At 33.0% G+C, this 25,254-nt stretch overlaps 3 protein-coding genes and 1 non-coding gene across 7 annotated transcripts; 2 read left to right on the top strand and 2 right to left on the bottom strand.

Moving 5' to 3' along the window:
• The first annotated feature begins 2,998 nt into the window (after positions 1-2,998).
• LOC127084521 (SAGA-associated factor 11) lies at positions 2,999-5,854 on the top strand. Its single transcript, XM_051024988.1, has 4 exons — positions 2,999-3,182; positions 4,249-4,315; positions 5,080-5,391; positions 5,543-5,854. The coding sequence occupies exons 2-4, from the start codon at positions 4,274-4,276 to the stop codon at positions 5,729-5,731; spliced, it is 543 nt and encodes a 180-aa protein (XP_050880945.1). The 5' UTR covers positions 2,999-3,182; positions 4,249-4,273; the 3' UTR covers positions 5,732-5,854.
• Positions 3,044-24,982, top strand: LOC127084522 (uncharacterized). 4 transcript variants are annotated; one of them, XM_051024991.1, is made up of 5 exons: positions 3,044-3,182; positions 22,165-22,216; positions 22,392-22,608; positions 23,098-23,194; positions 24,474-24,982. In XM_051024991.1, the coding sequence occupies exons 3-5, from the start codon at positions 22,429-22,431 to the stop codon at positions 24,728-24,730; spliced, it is 534 nt and encodes a 177-aa protein (XP_050880948.1). In that variant the 5' UTR covers positions 3,044-3,182; positions 22,165-22,216; positions 22,392-22,428; the 3' UTR covers positions 24,731-24,982. The 4 variants fall into 4 exon arrangements, with proteins under 4 accessions (XP_050880948.1, XP_050880949.1, XP_050880946.1 ...); XM_051024992.1 differs by having other exon boundaries at positions 22,327-22,608; XM_051024989.1 differs by lacking the exon at positions 3,044-3,182 and adding an exon at positions 21,504-21,746.
• On the bottom strand, positions 6,006-6,078 carry TRNAE-CUC (transfer RNA glutamic acid (anticodon CUC)). The gene has a single exon. It is a non-coding gene; the product is annotated as a tRNA-Glu (tRNA).
• Positions 9,991-12,350, bottom strand: LOC127080572 (uncharacterized). Its single transcript, XM_051020889.1, has 5 exons — positions 12,345-12,350; positions 11,110-11,613; positions 10,675-11,028; positions 10,282-10,584; positions 9,991-10,140 (listed from the first exon to the last, which is right to left on the bottom strand). The coding sequence occupies exons 1-5, from the start codon at positions 12,348-12,350 to the stop codon at positions 9,991-9,993; spliced, it is 1,317 nt and encodes a 438-aa protein (XP_050876846.1).
• Positions 24,983-25,254: the final 272 nt, after the last annotated feature.

Here is a 25,254-nt window from a genome sequence, read left to right as displayed (position 1 = left end):
AATTTGGTGATTCATTTTGTGGATGAATTCTGCCAATGATGCGTAAGATATTATTCGGGGGAGTTGTATTAGTCGTTCATTCGTAGGCAATGGAAATATGTATATCTCCTTGGGTGGCGGGCGTCAGGTGGGGTGCGACAGTTGTTCCTGCCACTTGAGTCATGTAGAGGAGAATTATGGTATTGGTAAGAAGGGAAAAGCCTAATTTTCAACTGTTGAACTCATGTTGTGAGCATCCACTAGGATATCTCTAGAGTGATTGCGTTGCAAAACTTTTAACTGTGTTGCAATCTCACTTAAAATATTTTGTTGGTTTTCTTCAATGCGGATGAGTCTCATGGTTTATTATTTTAGTATATTGAAAATTTTCATAAGAATATTATTCATGTTTGGTGCATCAAATAAAGCTAGGAGATGCTAGAGAGGATGTACCAGTAGGGGAACTAGATCATGAGAAGGAGGAAGATGAATTGACGCCGGAGAAAGTTGATTATGCGGTAAAGGAAGTGAAACACGGTGTGGAGGATTTGGACGAGTTTCTTTGAATGATGGTTGAGGAATCATCACTGAAGTTTGGGTGGTCTTGTTGTAGGGAACATTCTTTTCCAACAAGAGAAAAAATTATTGTAATGTTGTCTTGAATAATGTCAATAAATCACTACTACAAATAAGTCTATTTCACCTCGGAGACGAATGGGATATAACCTCAGTTACACATGCAAGGTAACAAAGTGCGACATGAATACCTGCCACTTTACCCCTCAATTTTTGAATAATTGAGGGGAAAAGTGGCATTGGTCATGGGTTCGATCCCTAACAACTACATTTTTTGGATTTTCAAAATTGTGCTACTTTTTACCTTGGTTTTTAACTATATTCGATGGGTAAAGTCTTCTTTACAAAAATTTATTTTTAACCTATTTTTTTTTCTGTTTTAATCTGCAAAGTATCAAATTTGTTGACAAAATCTAAATCTTCTTCATCATCATCAACAACACCAATAACAATAGCAAAAACAAAATCAATAGAATCCTTAGACATTAAATCTCAAAAACGACGACGACAACAACAACAACAAAATCCATGGAATCTTTAAACATTAAATCTCAATAACAACAACAAAAAATAAACAAAATCAATAGAATCGTTAAATACTAAATTTCAACAACAACAACAACAACATTAACCATTTTACTTTATACGACTACAACTAACATTAATAAGTTACTTTCATGTTTTCCTAATTAACATTAAACATTTTTAACAAGAATTACTAGAGAAAATATTGCGTTAAGAAACTAACCACGAAATATTTTTCTGCTCTTACTTTCATTATCATTGTTTTCAATATGTTAAGTTTAAATTTTAGCACTTCGCATCCAAGATGGATAGTTGTGGCATTCGTGTTTTGATTGACTAGTGAGAGTTTCACGTAGATCGTTAATTTTTCATGTGGATTGATGATTTGACAATGTCTTGACCATTGTTACTTTATAAATGGATGACAAAGATTCACTCCTTAATTTTTTTCATCAAATTGGTCATAAATAAAATATAAAAAAATACGCTATTTACTACTCGTTTTTCTACAAAATAGAGGTAATAGGTCATAATTTTTTTTAAAAAATTAAACGATGATAAAATATAGTTGTTGGAATTCGAAGACGTGTCCTCCAAATACTTTACCCCTATATTTTAATCAAAACCGAGGTAATAAGTCATAAAAAAGTTTAAAAGATAATAAAATATAGTTGTTGGGATTCGAAGATGTGTGCTCTAAATACTTTATTCCTCGATTTTCAGCAAAATCGAGGCCATATGTCATGAAAAAATTAAAATTAAAAATTTACTAAAATGTAGTTGTTGGGATTTAAATATGTGCTCTCTAAATACTTTACACGTCGGTTTCCAACTAAACCAGAGAATATATGATATTTTTGTAAAAAAATAAATTAAAATGTGACGTGTCTATGATTTACACCTCGATTTTTTGTTAGGTGAGGTGAAGGTTCAGTCATAAAATTTATTATTTATAGTAGTGAATCATCTAAGTTGATCATTGGTGATCTTTCGAGCATGAGTTAACTTCGAGCTAGCCATTGGAGGTGAGATTAAAAGTAGCTGCAAATGTGAAATTGAAGAAATTCTAGAGAATCAAAGAAATTAGAGAAATCAAAGAAAATTACTTCACATATATGACGTCATTATTTCATATTGGAACCAGGAATTGTTTATATCTTGATGACGACCACCATAAAGGGACATCCAATGCGGTAGCGCAACAATTGGATAAGAGGTTTCAGCAAACATATAAGCAATAGTAATAACCTTATTGATGAACTTTAGAGTGTGTTATCAGGTCTTCAATTAGTGTAGCGCAACAATATCAAGAAGATTGTGGTTCAATTGGACAATAAAAGGCGGTTGACATGCTCAAAAATTTTAATAAGGAGTTTGAGCAAGGTTATAATATGTTTCGTCAAGCATGACAGTATAGACATTGGCAAAAGCTTCAAAGACATTAAATTTGAGCATATTTACCATGAAGCAAATCAGAGTGCGGATCTGTTGCTTAAACATGACAATATAGACATTAATGAGATCTTTGAGGATGATCGTAGGTGATTGCATCATTTGCTTCTTGAAAATCTCCATATTTCTTTTGTAAGACAAATTTATTAGATGTTTTTCTATTTGGGCTTTTGCCCTTCCATTATGAATTTTTTTTTGAACAAATTTAAAATAAAAATGAAAATTAATATTTAAAAAATTAAATAAAAAAAGAATAAAACTAATATTTTTTATATTTTGTAAAATGGAAAGTGTTTTTTTAAAAGATTAATTATTATACACTGAAAATTTCAATTAAATTTTTTTTTAATGTGTTTGTTTTGAGAAATAAAATTATAATTCTGAAAATAATATTATTTGAGAGAACATTATTTCCATAAATTGTATTCTTATCTTAATTTTTGATAAGAAAAATTTCCCATGTTCTAATCCTAAACCCACTCCAATTAATTTTAAATCTCCCCACAGCTCCATTGAAAGAATAATAAAAGAAAGGCGCGATTAACAAATTGGAGTTGCTCAAACTCAGCTCACCGGGAAACACGCCGGAGTTGTTCGTCAACACCGCGGCTCCTCGATTCCGATCTAAGACGGCGTGGTTAATATAATAGGTATGAATTTTTTCCGTGATCGGTTAGTATCTGTTTAGTTCTTGATTACTGTATTTTTCCTCTCTAATGTTTATCTACATATTATCCCAGAAATTGAAAACTGTGAAGAATATGTTCTTTTATAGCAATAGAAATTTGTGTAAATAAGAATATACTTGTTAATTCTCAATTTTCCCCATTGATTATATACTAGTATGTAGATCAATATAGCTCAATGACTCATGAATTCACATTTTACTTTTTGTATTTCTAAGCAATTGTGTTCTCTTTATTCTATTACAATTCTTATTTTCTTTGACCCTCCCTAGGTAAGATTTATCTGCATAGACACCTCGGAAAAAAGCTGTGTCCTTATCTGTGTCGGACACCTGCACTAACACTTGTGATTAGGTTTAATTAATTAAGTTTTTAAAATTATTATCGATATCTCTGTGTCAGTGTTAGGGTTGTGCTTCATAGGTTTTGATCTAGAACAGATGTTCACAATGGCACCGGCGGACTATCGGGTGATGATTGTGCTTAGTCAGCATCCCCATTGTCGGCCCTGGTAGTATGGGTGTACCTGCAAAACACTTTGACACTCAAGTTAGTATTAGCCGTAAGTGTGAGATTTAGGGTTAGACTAGTGTGTGCCTTGCGAGGTGATGTTGTGAGAGGCTTATGTAGCATTGAAGATGTAGTATTGGGCTTGGGTCAACCAAAAGCCCAGTCCAGAACACTGTTTTGTATGAAATAGCATAACCCAAATCAATAGTGTTTTGTTCTAATCTTGCTATTCAATAGCACCATAGCAAACAATGCATTCTAATGCATATATAATGTATTAGTATCTTTTGATTTTTGAATGATGTCTAAGTATAGTTTGAAAGTTCAAAAACAATTTACCCCACTTGTACAGGGCCAATAGGTCCACTCGTGCAACTCTGCAAGTCATGTGGATATCAATACTATTTTGCTTGCAAATTTCAATATTGTTTTCTTTGATGAATATGTTTTGTTTTGTTTAATGTTTCCCATAAGCTTTTGAGTTTATATCTGACTTTCACAAGTAATGTGTGTTAATTAGGATCCAAAAGCTTCAGTTAAAAGTCATGTCGGTTCCTGACGAGGAAAATTTGTCGTCACAGTCACAGGTATGCTCTTCATTATGAGTAGACTTGTTTTAGCAAGAACTAAATAATAGATTTTGATGTCAATTTCCTGCACATTTCACTGTAAAACTATATTGTGTTGCAAAGCATGTTAAATTTTGGTTTTGAATGTAAATTCCCACGTTTTTCTAATTATGCTTGCCCTCAGCGATTATGAGAATACACATAATCCTATTTTGTGAAAAGTCGAAAGCTACAAGTATTTAAAGTGTGGTTAAAGTTATACTTCTGTAAATCACTTAAAACACTTTAATTATCTTAATAGTGAGCTATGTTTATGAAATTAAATTTACACTAGTATTTCAAGTGGTTTTCTTTATCTTACTAATGCTATTTTATATTTATAAGCATATATGAGTTTTATGAATTTTGTATATCTTACTATCAATGTTATGATTCCATGATTTATGATTTTACTCCCCCTTCCCAATTTGTCGTAAATTCTCGATTGTGTTGTAACTACTTTGCTGATATGCACTTGAGGAACCCCTTACGAACTAGTTGTCAATAGGAAGAATCAAGCCACTTAAGTACTCCTCAATCTACTCGATGTAGGACTTAAGTCTTAGGCACTCCACACTCCATAATAACCATAGTCTAACTTTCTAGTATAATAGCGATTCTTTCAATTTAGTGAATTTCCTCAAGTGTATGTGCCTAAAATAATTATTTATGTGTCTGAATTGGAATATTTGGAGTAGTCAAATACTTATTTCGCCTATACTTTCGATTGGGATGTTTTGCAGGTTTCATCTCACTTTTTCTGCGATCTCCTTGATTCCATTATAGTTGATGTGGCATCAGAGTGTCACAGAATAGCCAAGCTGGGGCTTGATGCCAATATGGATGAAGAGGACGAAGAATTGAAGTTGTCAGTACAGGCGAGGGCTAGACTGGCTGATCCTAGTAATAGTAATGAAGCAAATGGCAAGTATGTGGTTGACATATTCGGACAAACTCATCCTACCGTAGCAAATGAAATATTTGATTGCATGAATTGTAACCGATCTATCGTGGCAGGGAAGTTTGCTCCTCATTTAGAGAAGTGCATGGGGAAGGTTATTCTCTATTCTTTTGAATTGAATATGGTCAACATTTTCTCAATATTGTCTCCTTATTATTATGAGATATTGTTAGAGGTCTATATAAATTGGTGTATACGTATTAAACTCTAACATTATGACTATGCTAATGCCCTGACCAACTCAGGGTAGGAAGGCTCGTTTGAAGGTAACAAGGAGCAGCTCCGGGTCAGGCGCACAGAACCGGTATTCACGAGGCAGTTCTGTTCGTACATATTCAAATCAATCTGGCAACATTAGTAGTGTGAATCGGTTGGCAAATGGAAACCCTAGTTTTGCCGGTGACGAGCACTCAAACGGATCATCTCAGCCATGAACTAGTGTGATGTATGTGATGTATGAAGCTTGTTTTTATGGATAGCTCATCACTATGTGTATTTGGATTTTGTATATCTCTAACATTTTGGACAAATAATCTACCTTTGCTTTGATCTGTTTATTTATATAACTTTCAGTGGAAAAAAATATTGTCCGCTGCCTATTCCAACATACTCTATTGAGAGAGAGAAAAAGAAATGCAATATCATCAACGCCTTGCAGTACAATTTATCCGTAGAACAGTGTTATATATGATGAAAATGAATAAAATATTCCGTTGCCGGGACTTGAACCCGGGTCTCTCGGGTGAGAGCCGAGTATCCTGACCAACTAGACTACAACGGATTCGCGACTAAAGACAACATAAAAATATTTAAATACTAAGAATCTCTCCATTGGTTTTAAATTTTATTCCATTTACCATGCTTTATGACGCTCTAACAATACGTAAAACAATATATTTTTTAATTATTTATTAGGTTATTGTCTAAAAAAAATTACACTGATAATTCATAAAATTTTGTATTGAGTAATTTATATATTTGGACTTTATAATATATTAAATTAATTAATTATTCAATAAATAAAAATTTAATTTTCTCTTTATAAATATGGAGGGAGTATTTATTTATGACTAAGGATGAAAATAGGTTAAACTAGATCTTAGAAGGTCTGAATCCGATCTATTATAAATTTTTAAATTTGATCTATAATTTATTATAATTTTTTTTGATGGTCTATTTTTTTTAAAAAGTTTGATCTATTTTGAAAATCTATTTTATATGGAAACTTTCAAATAGTCTATTTTATTTATTTTTACAAATAGATTATATGACCTTTTTTATACTATTTAATTTCTTTTTAATATATATTCATGTCAACGTATAAAATTCATAGTTTTTCTTAATAATCTAAGTTTAACTTATTTAATTAAATATATTTTAAAAAAACTTTAAATCTAGTTTTTTTATTAAATAAATTAGATTATAAATCTTTATAAGTTGGTATGACTTATTTCCATTTACTTTTTAAGAGTAAAATATAAAGAATAAACATTCTTTAATTTGTTTCTCAATACATAGTATTGATTTTTCTTTTAGCAGAATTAATTTATTTTTAATTGTTTAAAAATTCTTTAGAAGATTTTTTATTAGACATTCTTTAATAATGTAAACCACCAATTTAGGGTGCTTTTGTTTCATCTTTTCAAAAGAAAAAGAACTTTTTAAAAATCACATATAGACGAGTCACACGTAGAGAAGACGGTTATAATATATCTAATAATTTTTAGAAAAGAATTGTGTGTGTGCGCGCTTGTTTCACACTTTTATTGGATTATGCGTGGAAACCATAGTTAGCTTGTAGCCGAAGTTTCACTGGATTATGCGTGATTTTTACATTTTTATCGAATAGAATTTATGAATTGTATGTGCGGAGATTTTTTTCCTCCTAATCCCGTTTTGATCTGACACTCCTATAATTTCTATGTAATTATTATTTTATTGTTATAAAAAAATTTAATAAAAATATTGTGTAATTTTGATTTTTCAAAATTCTCTATTTTTTTTTAATATTTCATAGATTTTCATACATTTACAATTTATGACCGGTATGTATATATTTTTACAGCATTTTATAGTTGTTTCTATATTTTTCATGTATTTTTACCGTATTTTTGAAAATTTTGATAAAAAGTCATATATTTTTCCGTTTTTTCTTTTTTAAATTCGATAAATATGCATACATTTTTACTTGATTTTTAAAAAATGTGATGTATACATTTTTCTAGTTTTATGGAAAAAATCGGTAAAAATGCATACATTTTAACGGATTTTTGAAAAGTTCGGAAAATGTTAAGCATCACTACCATATTTAAAAAACTCCAGAAATATTCATAATTGTACCGAATATTTAGAAAAATCTGGTAGGTTAAATATTTTGTTTTTGTTTTTGGAGTGAAGACCAGAGGATCAGATGGCACGATTACCGGTCACCAGCATGATAGAGCTGCTGCGGGGGCTCGAGAGAGGCGATGTGATGTAGCAGACTAACATCTCTGAGTGGGGAGAGTAGCCTCAACCGATTCTCACAGGAGGAGGTTGGCTATCAGTTTCAGTTTCGTGCACCCCGCACAACCCGATATAGAGGATCTAGATTTGCTTTTGGATGGACGGGATGCGATGATTGTCATAACCCAAAATTTGCCCTCTCCTTTTATTCTTCATACAACCTTTGACCTAATGTTCAACTGTACTTATTCATGCCTCATTTATGTGCATTATTAATTCATGTTAATACTTTCCAACAAGCATCATAGATTCAAAGCTTGTGGTTAATCAAAACTAGGGTTCTGTTTGAGGATTAGAAAATTGCTCATCATATGGGGGGAACCCTAACTCTTGGTGCTTGAGACCTTGGAGATTGCATCATGGTATTCACTTATGCCTAAACTCTAGTTCTTAATCTTTGGAGCTCATAAATCATGTGGTTTTCCTTTGAGTATTGGAAACCCTAGTTATTGATTCATAACATTTTTGGGCCACTTGTTTTGAGGCTTGTTTGAAAGGTTATATTTCTTGTTCTGGGATGATATATCATGCGATTTGTCTAGTGACCTTGGATTGTGCATGAAACCCTAATTGTGGGTGTTTGACATTTGGTGACCATGTGATTTCCTATTGATCTTGTGGTTGACTTAAACCCTAATTCATGAATAAGGGCTATTTGGTCATTATGCTTTGCATCATGCCATTCTTGTTTAGTGAAAATATGGTATGCAAATAGCAGATGTCCTAAGAGATGTCGAGACACTGATATCTGATCAAAACACAATAATAAGATAACTTACAGATATGAGAGCATAAAATAACTGAATACACTGAGTTGTTAACCCAATTCGGTGTACAACAACACCTACATCTAGGGGCTACCAAGCTAGGGAGGAAATCCACTAAATAGTATCAGTTTGTAGACCTTCTGCAAACTATCTCCAATTTACAGTCTACACCCTAATCACTACCCGTGCTTAACTTCTACCTAAGATACTCCTAGGTATGAGACCCTTCTCACTTCCCTTTCAATCACCATAGTGATAATTCAAACAATTACAAAAGATTCTGAAGTCACACTTCACAAACACACAACCACTCAATGCTTAAAAGCGTATGAGTGTTTGACAACCCTTACACTCAATTGACATAGTCCTACTCATATATCAAGATAATATTAGAGAGACTCATAAATAACAAGAACACTCAAACCCTAACACCACACTAGCATCTTCTTTTCTTCGTGCTTCAATTAGGTTTGAGGCATTATATATATAGCCACAGATTGAACTAGATTTGGGCCTTGTACACGAAGTGAAACAACTACATACCATTAAATAATTTTTTTCCCTAAAATGTCTCAACATTTAGAAAACAGAATAAGTTTAAAAACAATTAGAATCCCTCATTCCTCACTCTTGGACGCCACATGGGATTAGTTAATATTCCTATAATATACTCTAATCAGTTAATCAATCAACTGTTACCAAGAGTAAAACATGTTCCAGACAAGATGTTGAATCCACAAGTTAGGACATCTTGTTCAACATGTTGCAGCTAAGTCAATTTTACCAAAATTACTGCCAATCATAAATACAAAGAATTAACAATCTCCCCTTTTGACAAGTTTTGGCTAACATAATCAAATACCCCTTGCATACAAGCACCACAGTCCAGGTTATAATCAAAACTACATAGGTTTGAAAATAGATCAAACACACACATCACAGAGGTAACCAAGCAATCACACCAGACATATTATGTACTCCCCTATCACACATAACCAGGACTCCCCCTCTAGGGATCATCCAAAGCAAGCAAGACCTATTTAGCAACACACGTCAGAGGTATGTTTAACAACACACATCATAGGTATATGCAGCAGAAAAAACTTCACTCAAAAACAATTCCTCAGTCAAGTTGATGTCAGATCATCCTGTTTAACATCACAACACAACATCTAACCAAAATAGGAACTCCTTCCTCCTTGAACACAACCAGGCAGCAAGTGGTTAGTGGTTAGTGGTTATAACACACGGACAATACTCCCCTTTTTAGCCATAATATGACAAAGGTAAGCATCTAACCAAAACAGAGAAACCACATTCATAAAGTTAATTATCACACACAAGGGGGCACTTAAGGGTGCATAAAATCCTGGTCAGAGACCACAAAACATAACCAAATAATAAATAAAACAAACCTGCAATCAGATATCTTCCTGACTATCTGAGTCAGCAGTTGCATACTCTTCTCCTTCAACTTCTTTCTCTTCATCGGTTTCAGCATCATCCCCACCAGCATAGTCCTGAACATCAGTTCCTTCATTGTCATCACCACCATGTTCAGCTTCCTTCTTCTATTCTTCGATCATAGCCTTAATCAATTTCTCAAGTTTGATCTTTGTAGCAGTGTTAGACCTGCTGGAGTTCTCCAACTCTTTACAAGTCTCCTTCAGTTGTGCAATAACACTCTTCTTGGAGGTGGCGGGGCCAGGTACCTTAGAAGATGTCATGACAATATCTGGGACATGTGTTCCAGCAAAAAGTTTGTAGTGGATTGATAAAGGAGAATCCCTTTTCTTCACACTATCAATAGGCAGTAAAATACCAGGATATTGCTTTAGGATTATTCCATAGATGAGAGATGGAAAGCATATAGGCATTTTCACAACAGTAGAGAAGGCTTGTTTCAAAACTTGTTCAAAGATGTATTTCCCAAAGTCAAATGCTCTTTTTGTCCCAATATCATAAATAAAATTCCCAAGACCAGTCGAGATGGTTGAGGTTTGATTAGTGGGCACCTAGTTGGTAGTCCCAATCCTATGAAGGATAACATATTTGACACTCATCTTTTCAGCATACAACTTCCTTTTGTTTGGCTAGTGTCTAACCTGCTTGGCAGTTATCTCCTTGCACACCTGGTCATCTGTAACCTCTAGCTCAGCCTGAGGTTCTTCTTTTCTTCCCAAAAATTTATTGATCACAGCTAGAGAAAATGTCACAACATTTCCTTTAACATACACCTTCCTATAATTAACACTTATCACATCATCACACCCATCAGGAATAGTCACCATAAACTCCTTGACTAGGATTTCATAGCAAGGGCCAAATTTTGTGACAGTCTTCATCAACCCAACAGCTTCTATAAGTTCTGCGACCTTCTTACATTTTAGGGAATCCTTAGCCGATTCCCTCTCCATAGCTACCCTCTTTTGAATAACATACTTCCATCTTTCAGCATTCTTCACATAGTGTAAAGAAACATTGTCCAGTGGAGCCTTGGGCTCAACAACATGAGGCTTCTTGGTAGTTGATCATTTTACAAGCGTGATGTCTTGGACATCTTTTTTGATATCAAACTCATAATCACTAGAAGATACATCTTTCCTATTTCTAGTAGGGGTAATAACTTTATTGCATGATCTAGTAGGACCAACATGAGATTTTCCTATGGATCTTTTAGAGGGATTACTTTTCAAACCACCAGATTTTCCTTTCATCTCCTTGGAGGGAGAATCATTAAACACCATTGCATTTCCTTTTCGTCTCTGCATTCTCTTGGCTATGCCACGAGTTACAATATTGGCAAGAGGTTCTTCATCAGAAGTTAGTTCATCAATATTGACAACATGATCAACTTTCTTTTTATTTATTCTCTCATGAGCAACATGCACAGGGACACACTCATCAACCTTCTTCTTACTCCTTCTTTCAAGAGCAACATGTTCAGGAACACTTTCCTCAGCTTTTTCACTAGAATCATTGTTTGGGCTAGCTTCTTTTGCCAAAGATGTTTGAACATCTGGCAAAACATATGAGTTCACTTCCTTTAAAACAAATGTAACACTACATAATCAATTACCATATCGGTTTTATCGGTTAGAGAATTTTTGAAATTAAAATTTCATGCCTCATAATCAATTATGACCTCTCTTAGTGTACCCTTCCATCAATCAATCATCAAGTTTTATGGCATTAACTACTCTAATAAATTATGAAGGTCAATAATTGAAGAAGCAATCTATAATAGGTATCTCGCCATCTCTTCTATTCATCTCGTCTTTTTATTTCTTCTTCTTACTTTTGTTTTTTATGTGTGTGTGCAAATACTACTTGCAATCTTCATCATCATCATGACTCCAAAAAGAATCTTCAGATGTGAAAGCATTTCTTCTCCAATTTATTTCTCATATTCTTTCTCATCTCAAGAGAAACAAGACGGGTTTAATAGAGATTATGCAATAAGGGAGATTTTTAATTCATGCCACTTTGAAGAAAATGTCTTTGAATAGTGTAAACTTCTAAAGATCTTTAATGAAGCAATGCTAAGAAGATTCGTCTACGACATCCATGAAGAAAAGTTTCTAACTTTAGTGAAAATTTCCTACTCCAACCTACGTTATGTAGATGAATTTCTCACCAGTAAAGTACAAAAACAACCAACTTGATTATCTCTTGAAGAGTTTGCGTATATTTGCGACCTTCCTTATACCAATTATAATTACAAAGCTGATGAAGAAGAAGGTGGTGATTTTTCTTATGTCGTTACTGCTATTACCTTCATAGCAAATCCAAACTCTGGTATTCCTTATCCCTTTAAGGTGGGAAAAATACACCTAAATATTCAACTCATTCATTATGTGACAACACATATTCTTATCGTAAGGAAACACAACTTTGGATAACTAACAAAAATTGATACTTTTGTGGTTTAGTTACTTACTAATAAGTAGAAACAAATTGAACTAGTGCAGTGATCCATCGTATGATGGAGAGCAATAGAAATAATATGTGGTTACCATATGGTGGTCTAGTAATAAAAATCTTGGACTATTATGGATTCAAACTTGAATATGAAGAATCAAACAAATATTATACCGGAATAGGAAATAATGCAATAGGGAAAATGTGAATAATGGTTACCAAATGAGTGTTGACTCACAAACCTCCCAAGGAAAAGTAAGCTTCCTTAAGTCAACAAGTTCCATCCTAGCAAGGATAACCTTCAATATTGAAGGATTTCAATTATGAGATCCCTCAAAATAATCTTATAGAATCTCTTATTAACAATATCATTAAGAGACAAAAAATGATAGGCATGAATATTAACTTCCTCCCGTCTGCTCGCATAGAATGGGTCCTACTTGCCTCATGTTCAGTGATGATGATGAGGATTTTAAAATGTGTTTGATTTTTTGTTTTGAATTATTTGCTGCTTTTTTATGCTTTTTGCACTTTTCCTATAGTATTTGAATTCTCTTTTAAATTAATGAAGTATTTTGTTTATTAAATATACATGATATTTCCTTTTTATCTTTTTATCTATATGCTTGGATGTATTTTATATTTGTAGATATTTTTTCCAAATTTTTTATCATGTCAAAGTGGAAGAAGTATGCTATCATGTGAGTAGCGTATACTCTCTATATTTAACATATGGAGCTTAACCACTATAATTTTTTTCCATTATTTATTTGTTTTCCACCTCCCTAAGAGATGCATTGTCATCATTAAAAAGGCATATAATATGGATTTATGTGCTTGCAGGTATAATACCTTGAGCACTTATATGGCTTTGATGATGACACTATTATGTGGTGAAGTCTTCATCTGAATCTATTCAAGTTGTTATGCTTGGGAGATCAAGATGTCAAAGTCAATCTCTTAAGAGTAACACCTAATATTAAGCGATGTTTAGCGGAATCCATGATGACCTCACTAAATCTTTTTCTCTAATGATGGTGCCTATCAATAAGTCTTATTTATCCTTACCAGATAAAATAAGTCAAGTCATATATGAACTATTGAATCATTAATGTATCAAGTAAGGGATTTTTAAGCTTTAGAGTTTATGAAAGAGAAGAAGTGTGAAAGCTCGCTTGGTCTGTGTCTGAGTGATCAAAGTTTTAAAAAGACATTAGAGTAGTTCTTAAACTACTAAGGCAATGCACACAATCACCTAAAAGTGTTTATAACCTATATATTTGATAAAAACACCTTTAAAACATTAGAGGAACCATCAAAGTGCTTCTGGATTTGATAAAAAAAGTGTTCATAAACATTTAGGAGGCTCATATACAGTGCATAGTCAACTAAGGCCCTTAGTCAATCGATTAAATTAAAGTTTAAATCTTCCTAATCGATTAAGAACACTTCTATTCGATTAATACACTAGCCATTGTAGGGTTTCCTTTTTGGAAATTAGGGATTTTGTTTTTATGAAGCACATAATCGATTAAACCAATGGTATAGTAAATTATGAGCATTAAAAAGCCCATAGAGAGTTTTCCTTTTGGGGCCATATTTCTCACCTATAAATAAAGGTATTCCCTCACTTATAAATTATACTAGAAAATGTGTGTTGACACTCTTTCCCATTCTTTACTCCTTTTTTTCCTCATTTCTTCAATCTCCCTATTATTGTCTTAGTGCTTCAAGAGTGAAACATATCAGTGAGGAATTTATTATGTATTCTGGTGCAGGGGTAAAATTGTATTTTGTGTAATAAGTTTTTTTTTATCTCTTGTTGAATATCACTTGCGGGAAATTATTGTTTGGTTAGTGAATTTATCCGCGAAAGTCTTCATTTTAATCGTGAGCTTCACTTGGTATAAAAGCTCTCATTTGGTTTGTGAGGTTATCCGTTAAAATCTCAGTTTTGTTCATTAGCTGCATCTTGCCATCTCTTCTATTCATCTCGTCTTTTTATTTCTTCTTCTTACTTGTGTTTTTTATGTGTGTGTGCAAATACTACTTGCAATCTTCATCATCATCATGACTCCAAAAAGAATCTTCAGATGTGAAAGCATTTCTTCTCCAATTTATTTCTCATATTCTTTCTCATCTCAAGAGAAACAAGATGGGTTTAATAGAGATTATGCAATAAGGGAGATTTTTAATTCATGCCACTTTGAAGAAAATGTCTTTGAATAGTGTAAACTTCTGAAGATCTTTAATGAAGCAATGGTAAGAAGATTCGTCTACGACATCCCTGAAGAAAAGTTTCTAACTTTAGTGAAAATTTCCTACTCCAACCTAAGTTATGTAGATGAATTTCTCACCAGTAAAGTACAAAAACAACCAACTTGATTATCTCTTGAAGAGTTTGTGGATATTTGCAACCTTCCTTATACCAATTATAATTACAAAGTTGATGAAGAAGAAGGTGGTGGTTTTTCTTATGTCTTTACTGCTATTACCTTCATAGCAAATCCAAACTCTGGTATTCCTTATCCCTTCAAGGTGGGCAAAGTACACCTAAATATTCAACTCATTCATTATGTGACAACACATATTCTTATCCTAAGGAAACACAACTTTGGATAACTAACAAAAATTGATACTTTTATGGTTTAGTTACTTACTAATAAGTAGAAACAAATTGGACTAGTGCAGTGATCCATCATATGATGGAGAGCAATAGGAATAATATGTGGTTACCATATGGTGGTCTAGTAATAAAAATCTTGGACTATTATGGACTCAACCTTGAATATGAAGAATCAAATAAATATTATATCGGAATAGGAAATAATGCAATAGGGAAAATGTGAATAATGGTTACCAAATGAGTGTTGACTCACAAACCTCCCAAGGAAAAGTAAGCTTCCTTAAGTCAACAAGTTCCATCCTAGCTAGGAGAACCTTCAATATTTGAGGATTTCAATTATGAGATCCCTCAAAATAATCTTATAGAATCTCTTATTAACAATATCATTAAGAGACAAAAAAATGATAGGCATGAATATTAACTTCCTCCCGTCTGCTCGCATAGAATGGGTCCTACTTGCCTCATGTTCAGTGATGATGAGGAGGATTTTAAAATGTGTTTGATTTTTTGTTTTGAATTATTTGCTGCTTTTTTTATGATTTTTGCACTTTTCCTATAGTATTTGAATTCTCTTTTGAATTAATGAAGTATTTTGTTTATTAAATATACATGATATTTTCTTTTTATCTTTTGATTTATGTTCTTGGATGTATTTTATATTTGTAGTTATTTTTTCCAAATTTTTTATCATGCCAAAGTGGAAGAAGTATAATATCATGTGAGTAGTGTATACTCTCTATATTTAACATATGGAGCTTAACCACTATAATTTTTTTCCATTATTTATTTGTTTTCCACCTCCCTAAGAGATGTGTTGTCATCATTAAAAAGGCATATAATATGGATTTATGTGCTTGCAGGTATAATACCTTGAGCCCTTATATGGCTTTGATGATGACACTATTATGTGGTGAAGTCTTCATCTGAATCTATTCAAGTTGTTATGCTTGGGAGATCAAGATGTCAAAGTCAATCGCTTAAGAGTAACACCTAATGTTAAGCGGTGTTTAGCGGAATCCATGATGGCCTCACTAAAGCTTTTTCTCTAATGATGGTGCCTATCAATAAGTCTTATTTATCCTTACCAGATAAAATAAGTCAAGTCATATATGAACTATTGAATCATTAATGTATCAAGTAAGGGATTTTTAAGCTTTAGAGTTTATGAAAGAGAAGAAGTGTGAAAGCTCGCTTGGTTTGTGTCTGAGTGATCAAAGTTTTATAAAAGACATTAGAGTAGTTCTTAAACTACTAAGGCAATGCACACAATCACCTAAAAGTGTTTATAACCTATATATTTGATAAAAACACCTTTAAAACATTAGAGGAACCATCAAAGTGCTTCTGGATTTGATAAAAAAGTGTTCATAAACATTTAGGCTCATATACAGTGCCTAGTCAACTAAGGCCCTTCGTCAATCGATTAAATTAAAGTTTAAATCTTCCTAATCGATTAAGAACACTTCTATTCGATTAATAAACTAGCCATTGTATGGTTTCCTTTTTGGAAATTAGGGTTTTTGTTTTTATGAAGCACATAATCGATTAAACCAATGGTATAGTAAATTATGAGCATTAAAAAGCCCATAGAGATTTTTCCTTTTTGGGCCATATTTCTCACCTATAAATAAAGGTATTCCCTCACTTATAAATTATACTAGAAAATGTGTGTTGACACTCTTTCCCATTCTTTACTCCTTTTTTCCCTCATTTCTTCAATCTCCCTATTATTGTCTTAGTGCTTTAAGAGTGAAACATATCAGTGAGGAATTTATTATGTATTCTGGTGCAGGGGTAAAATTGTATTTTGTGTAATAAGTTTTTTTTATCTCTTGTTGAATATCACTTGTGGGAAATTATTGTTTGGTTAGTGAATTTATCCGCGAAATTCTTCATTTTAATCGTGAGCTTCACTTGGTGTAAAAGCTCTCATTTGGTTTGTAAGGTTGTCCATTAAAATCTCAGTTTGATTCATTAGTTGCATGTTGTGTAAAAGCTCTCATTTGGTTCAAGATTAGCCTGATATAAAATCTCATGTTTGGTTTCAAGGATAGACAATTTAAAATTTCAAGTTTGATTGTAAGAAAGTTCATGTGCATAACCTATTAAAAGCTCACACATATAGTGGAAATCTCAAGAAGAAATTATTGGGGAGAGGAGTAGGCCAAGTGGTTAGGTCAAACCTCTTTAACTTTCTGGTGCAATCTTATTGTCCTTTATCTCTTTTTATATATGTTATTTGTTTATTTATGTCATTCCTTCATCCCCTCTTCACTCTAATTTCATTCTATTTATCTATTATGATGCTTACTCTTTGCTCAAGTTTCAAAATTATTTTAAAGAATTGTTTTTACCAAAGAGTTTTTAATTGGACATTGTTTTTCAAAGCTACATATTCACACCCCTCTTGTGTTTGGATTCACTTGTCCAATATCTTGTACCTTCTTAAGTTTCCAGATTTTGGGGATTCTCATAATACTTAGGGATGAGGAATTTGGTGATTCATTTTGTGGATGAATTCTGCCAATGATGCGTAAGATATTATTCGGGGGAGTTGTATTAGTCCTTCATTCGTAGGCAATGGAAATATGTATATCTCCTTGGGTGACGGGCATCAGGTGGGGTGCGACAGTTGTCCCTGCCACTTGAGTCATGTAGAGGAGAATTATGGTCTTGGTAAGAAGGGAAAAGCCTAATTTTCAACTGTTGAACTCATGTTGTGAGCATCCACTAGGATATCTCTAGAGTGATTGCATTGCAAAACTTTTAACTGTGTTGCAATCTCACTTAAAATATTTTGTTGGTTTTCTTCAATGCGGATGAGTCTCATGGTTTATTATTGTAGTATATTGAAAATTTTCATAAGAATATTATTCATGTTTGGTGCATCGAATAAAGCTAGGAGATGCTGGAGAGGATGTACCAGTAGGGGAACTAGATCATGAGAAGGAGGAAGATGAATTGACGCCGGAGAAAGTTGATTATGCGGTAAAGGAAGTGAAACACGGTGTGGAGGATTTGGACGAGTTTCTTTGAATGATGGTTGAGGAATCATCACTGAAGTTTGGTTGGTCTTGTTGTAGGGAACATTCTTTTCCAACAAGAGAAAAAATTATTGTAATGTTGTCTTGAATGATGTCAATAAATCACTACTACAAATAAGCCCATTTCACCTCGGACGCGAATGAGATATAACCTCAGTTACACATGCAAGGTAACAAAGTGCAACATGAATACCTGCCACTTTACCCCTCGATTTTTGAATAATTGAGGGGGAAAGTGGCATTGGTCATGGGTTCGATCCCTAACAACTACATTTTTTGGATTTTCAAAACTGTGCTACTTTTTACCTTGGTTTTTAACTATATTCAATGGGTAAAGTCTTGTTTACAAAATTTTATTTTTAACCTATTTTTTTTTCTTTTTTAATCTGCAAAGTATCAAATTTGTTGACAAATTCTAAATCTTCTTCATCATCAACAACAACACCAATAACAATAGCAAAAACAAAATCAATAGAATCCTTAGACATTAAATCTCAAAAACGACAACAACAACAACAAAATCCATGGAATCTTTAAACATTAAATCTCAATAACAACAACAACAAAAAAATAAACAAAATCAATAGAATCGTTAAATACTAAATTTCAACAACAACAACAACATTAAACAGTTTACTTGATACGACTACAACTAACATTAATATGTTACTTTCATGTTTTCCTAATTAATATTAAACATTTTTAACAAGAATTACTAGAGAAAATATTGCGTTAATAAACTAACCACGAAATATTTTTCAGCTCTTACTTTCATTATCATTGTTTTCAATATGTTAAGTTTAAATTTTAGCACTTCGCATCCAAGATGGATAGTTGTGGCATTCGTGTTTTGATTGACTAGTGAGAGTTTCACGCATATCATTAATTTTTCATGTGGATTGATGATTTGACAATGTCTTGACCATTGTTACTTTATAAATGGACGACAAAGATTCACTCCTTAATTTTTTTCATCAAATTGGTCATAAATAAAATATAAAAAAAATACGCTACTTTACTACTTGTTTTTCTACAAAATAGAGGTAATAGGTCATAATTTTTTTTTAAAAATTAAACGATGATAAAATATAGTTGTTGGAATTCGAAGACGTGTCCTCTAAATACTTTACCCCTATATTTTAATCAAAACCGAGGTAATAAGTCATAAAAAAATTTAAAAGGTAATAAAATGTAGTTGTTGGGATTCGAAGATGTGTGCTGTAAATGCTTTATTCCTCGATTTTCAGCAAAATCGAGGTCATATTGCATAAAAAAATAAAAAATAAAAAATTTACTAAAATGTAGTTGTTGGGATTTAAATATGTGCCCTCTAAATACTTTACACATCGGTTTCCAACTAAACCAGAGAATATATGATATTTTTGTAAAAAAATAAATTAAAATGTGACGTGTCTATGATTTACACCTCGATTTTTTGTTAGGTGAGGTGAAGGTTCCGTCATAAAATTTATTATTTATAGTAGTGAATCATCTAAGTTGATCATTGGTGATCTTTCGAGCATGAGTTAACTTCGAGCTAGCCATTGGAGGTGAGATTAAAAGTAGCTGCAAATGTGAAATTGAAGAAATTCTAGAGAATCAAAGAAATTAGAGAAATCAAAGAAAATTACTTTACATATATGACGTCATTATTTCATATTGGAACCAGGAATTGTTTATATCTTGATGACGACCACCATAAAGGGACATCCAATGCGGTGATGATAGTTCTCCGATGACTGAAGATGGTACCTGCAAAAAAATCAACATTCTGACGCTCAAATAAGTATGAGATTGAGGTGGAACTTTACCAGTATGAGTTGAATTATACTTGAGTGTGGCTTAGGGTCATACTTATATATGAGGGTTAGTTACAATCGTCTTTGGATTGTCTAGTATGGAGCATAAATGACCGTTTGATGAAGATTAACGACTCTGATCAAAGGGGAGGCATGCTCACAAGGAGATGCAAGTCTACCATACTTTTGGGTTAAGCTGCAATAGATTTCAGGGTTGAGTTTAAACTCAGTATCTCTGGTTAATCTAGAAGAAATCTCTTGCCATTTTATTCAGATGTTCATGGATAAAGTAATTAATTTTCATCACAACAAAGGCATATTTATATTTATTTAAATAACCAAAAATCAAATCAATTTTTAAAAAAATTGCAAGTAGGAAGTTTTCTATGTACAAAAAGCAAATTGAAAAAATTAATACTAAATTTTTCATTGAATAAAAAGAAAATTAAAAAAGTTGAAACAACATTTTCCAATTTTATTTAAAATGAAAAAATTATATATATAAAAAAATGTTACATAACACTTATTCTTTCAAGTAGAGCTTGAGGGTTGACTTCAACTCAATATGCAGGATAATCAAAATGTCAGATATACGAATTGGGGGGGGGGGGGGGGGGATATGGACTAATGTGTGTCATACCATTTGGTATTGACGATATCAAAGGATTCATAAGCTTAACGTCATCATGACATTCAATATGGTTCAAGGAGTTATTGAATCTGTTTAACAAACATGGCTACCATAGGTGTTTGCAACTCAAAACGGTTCCCTCCTCTTCTGTCGTGGTTCAGGTTAAATCGAGTCTGCATGAGGATGATTGGATCTGCCTTAATACAAAGGGTGTTATCCAGAAAGATGGTAAGGCTGACTTGCGTAACAACCATGACAATTGGATAAGAGGTTTCAGCAAACATATAAGCAATAATAATAACCTTATTGATGAACTTTAGAGTGTGTTATCAGGTCTTCAATTAGTGTAGCGCAACAATATCAAGAAGATTGTGGTTCAATTGGACAATAAAAGGCGGTTGACATGCTCAAAGTTTTTAATAAGGAGTTTGAGCAAGGTTATAATATGTTTCGTCAAACATGACACTATAGACATTAACAAAAGCTTCAAAGACATTAAATTTGAGCATATTTACCATGAAGCAAATCAGAGTGCGGATCTGTTGCTTAAACATGACAATATAGACATTAATGAGGTCTTTGAGGATGATCCTAGGTGGTTGCATCATTTATTTCTTTAAAATCTCCATATTTCTTTTGTAAGACAAATTTATTAGATGTTTTTCTATTTGGGCTTTTGCCCTTCCATTATGATTTTTTTTTTGAACAAATTTAAAATAAAAATGAAAATTAATATTTAAAAAATTAAATAAAAAAAGAATAAAACTAATATTTTTTATATTTTGTAAAATGGAAAGTGTTTTTTTAAAAGATTAATTATTATACACTGAAAATTTCAATTAAATTTTTTTTTAATGTGTTTGTTTTGAGAAATAAAATTATAATTCTGAAAATAATATTATTTGAGAGAACATTATTTCCATAAATTGTATTCTTATCTTAATTTTTGATAAGAAAAATTTCCCATGTTCTAATCCTAAACCCACTCCAATTAATTTTAAATCTCCCCACAGCTCCATTGAAAGAATAATAAAAGAAAGGCGCGATTAACAAATTGGAGTTGCTCAAACTCAGCTCACCGGGAAACACGCCGGAGTTGTTCGTCAACACCGCGGCTCCTCGATTCCGATCTAAGACGGCGTGGTTAATATAATAGGTATGAATTTTTTCCGTGATCGGTTAGTATCTGTTTAGTTCTTGATTACTGTATTTTTCCTCTCTAATGTTTATCTACATATTATCCCAGAAATTGAAAACTGTGAAGAATATGTTCTTTTATAGCAATAGAAATTTTTGTGTAAATAAGAATATACTTGTTAATTCTCAATTTTCCCCATTGATTATATACTAGTATGTAGATCAATATAGCTCAATGACTCATGAATTCACATTTTACTTTTTGTATTTCTAAGCAATTGTGTAACACTCGGGACCTCTTGCACCCTATCTTGCACCCTAAGTGAGAATCATACCACTAGACCTAATGCCAAAGTAATAATCGATGTTAAATTAGTGATAGTCTCGTAGATTAGACAGAAAACGAGTCTTGGATTCACACTTCTATCTTTTTACAGAGTTATTCTAACTCAGATTCGCGGCATCGCTCATCCACCAACACTCCTTCAGGTATCTATCTACACAATCCTTTTGTTATAGACTTTTAAAATTCAATTAGTTTTTCATTGGAATTTGTTGTAGACTTGAGTTTTTTTGTTTCATTCTTCATTGGAATTCAGTGATGAAATCGACTCTCCCAAACCCTAATTGTTGTTTTTAAATGTCATTGCACTTTCAACATAAGCATATTTTGGGTGAAGAATTATCAACCTGAATCATAAATGGGGAACGAGGACGGAGGTGACAAAACAAGGAGAGTGGTTTTTGTGACTGTAGGAACAACTTCTTTTGATGCTCTTGTAAGAGCTATGGATTCAGAACATGTTAAGAAAGAATTGCTTGCAAAAGGTTATACCAATCTTCTCATCCAAATGGGACGTGGATCCTTTCTTCCTACCAAGGTAGTTTAAAACATTATTCATTGATTTCCCTATCTCTTACTATTACGCATTCAAAAGTTTTATCAGTTATTATGAATCAGATGACAATGGAAGATGAAATTTAATTGTTAACTTTGATGAATCTTGGAGATAATTGGGTGATACTGCCTCCGTGGAAACGGCAGTCGTGGAGCTTGCTTGATCAGTATGCGGCTTTGCAACAATTAACAACTTCTAGTTTTACAAAATGCTGTTGATGGCGGAGACTCAAAAATCCGCCATATAAACATGCCATTGCAGCCTATGGAGCCGCCATGGCAGTTATCAAAATCTCTGCAGGATAAAAGTGTGGAGAAATTTGTAGATAATCTTACCTTGTTTGATTTGCTTTGAAAAAACAACTTAATTGATTACTTCTGTAGATGAAGTATCTAAAAGTGTATTTTTATGTGTCAGATATATACTTCTCTTTTTACCGAGTTAACTCTTGTCAATAACATTTGATTGCAGTCTGAAAGAGAAGGTTCATTGGCTGTAGACTACTTCACTTTTTCTTCCAGTATTGCAGACCATCTCAGATCTGCTTCTCTTGTAATTAGCCATGCAGGTATGCTTGTTAGTTACAACTTGCCTTTTGCGTGTTTGTTTTCACTAATTATCATACAGTTATACACATTATTGTGTGAATGGCTGTAGACTACTTAGAATGCCTAGTCTCTCCCAAAGGTTTCATCCAAATCACAACCAATTTCCTCCTGCTACCTTACTAACAACTTATATAATCCAAAATTATAGAATCCTCTCACACTTCCCATTCATTAACAACCTGTTAGTTATATGAAAACTTGCATATTGCATTTTTTTCTCCAATATAAGATTTTCTATTCGACTATTACTTTAGTATCCAAGACCGCTTGGATGAGATGATTACAGTCTCTTCCAGCATTATCAAAGGCCTTGGCTGTTCGAATCCAGTCCTGAAAATGCTGCAACGTTAAAAGTCTTGAAGGAGAGGTTTTCCGTCCATTGAGATCCTACGTGATTGGAGAGATTAATCTTTGTAGTTGCGTGTGTAGGATACCTGTTTCACACAAAAAAGACTCGCAAGGTAGGATTTAGGAAACTGATTCTGTAATGCAGATGAGTTTCTTAATAGTTTTCAAAGTCAGGCAGGCATACTTCCCCTTGGACAAGAACTTTTTCTCCATTGGCATTAGCTTGTATTGCAAGGGCTGGAGCTGAATGCACCTTGAGTTCCCGATTTCCGCTCATTCTTCACAATATCATAGGGCCCATAATATCCAGAACTCAATTTCTCATTCGCCCTTTTAGCCAAAGTCCTCAACTTGTGATTTCTTTCAGCTATCAGCCTGTTATCCTTTACTGCTGATCCAGTCACATACAGAGGGGTCTCTCCCGAATCTTTGCAGAATTATTATAGTCAACATTATTCCAAAACTCTGTCAATTGAGCCATTTAGTTCACATAGGACGCTTAAGGCAAGACTCAAATTATCTGTTAGCAGCCCCGGTTTTCCCATTCGACTGGCAATGACATACAGCACTAAATTTCAGTTTGGGTCAATACAATTTTAATAATAATGTCCATAAAGTCAAAACCCTGTGCCTGTCAGAAACAATAGAAGAGGGAAATCCATAAAGTCTAACTATTTTTTTGTTTAAAATTTCATCAATACCTCTTGGTGAAAGTATGAGAATTTGTTTGTGCTCATGTTTTTTAACAATAATTATGTTCATGCTTTCTAGCCTCTCATCATTAAACACTGAAACATCGTAATCTCACTGGTTACCATAAGGCCTATATTTTGTTAAATATAGAGTATCCGGGACTGGGAGATTAACTGTAACTACTCTGATTTAATGCAGGGTCAGGCAGCATATTTGAGACACTGCGGCTACGCAAACAGTTAATTGTGGTTGTAAACGAAGATTTAATGGATAATCATCAAAGTGAGCTTGCAGATGAACTTGCCAACAGAAAACATTTGTATTGTGCTAGTCCTCATACACTCCATCAAACTATATCAGATATGGATTTAAATTCTCTCCTTCCTTATACGCCAGGTGATGCTACACCAGTGGCTAATCATATAAACAGATTCCTTGGTTTTCCTGATGATTGATCTTAAGGCTTTCCTTATCTTATGGCCAATCATACAATTTTTAGTATATTTGGTAAAAAATTAATTTGATGAGTATGAATCCAATTTGGTATTACAAAGATTATCCTCACTTGTAGGATTGAAAATAAGTTAGTCGAACATGTTTCAGTTTGATTTGACTCGATAAAATTTAGATTGTCCTGAAATTTGACTATATTACAGTATTCAATTTAGTGTTTGAAGTGTTGTTAATCAACTTGTGGGTTATTATCATACCATTGAAACTCTTACGCATATCCGAACTTTTCAATAGTAGGTTCGGTTAGACGAATTTTGATCTGGGAAATATTTAAAACTTGCTTCCACGTCATAAATTTTTCTAAATCAGATTTTCTAATAATTTTTTTAACTTGGTATATATTCACCCCCTATAGATCTAAGCATATCGTCTAACAATACTGTGGTCCTGATTACGTATTATACAAGAATATAGCTCGGGCCTCAAGTTCTATCTACACGACAATATCATCGGTGGCGAGGATGTT

Source organism: Lathyrus oleraceus, chromosome 5, assembly GCF_024323335.1.
Source record: "Lathyrus oleraceus cultivar Zhongwan6 chromosome 5, CAAS_Psat_ZW6_1.0, whole genome shotgun sequence".
Lineage (NCBI taxonomy): Eukaryota > Viridiplantae > Streptophyta > Magnoliopsida > Fabales > Fabaceae > Lathyrus > Lathyrus oleraceus.
Note: the sequence above shows the minus strand (reverse complement) of the source record. Positions and strands in the feature narration are given on the sequence as shown.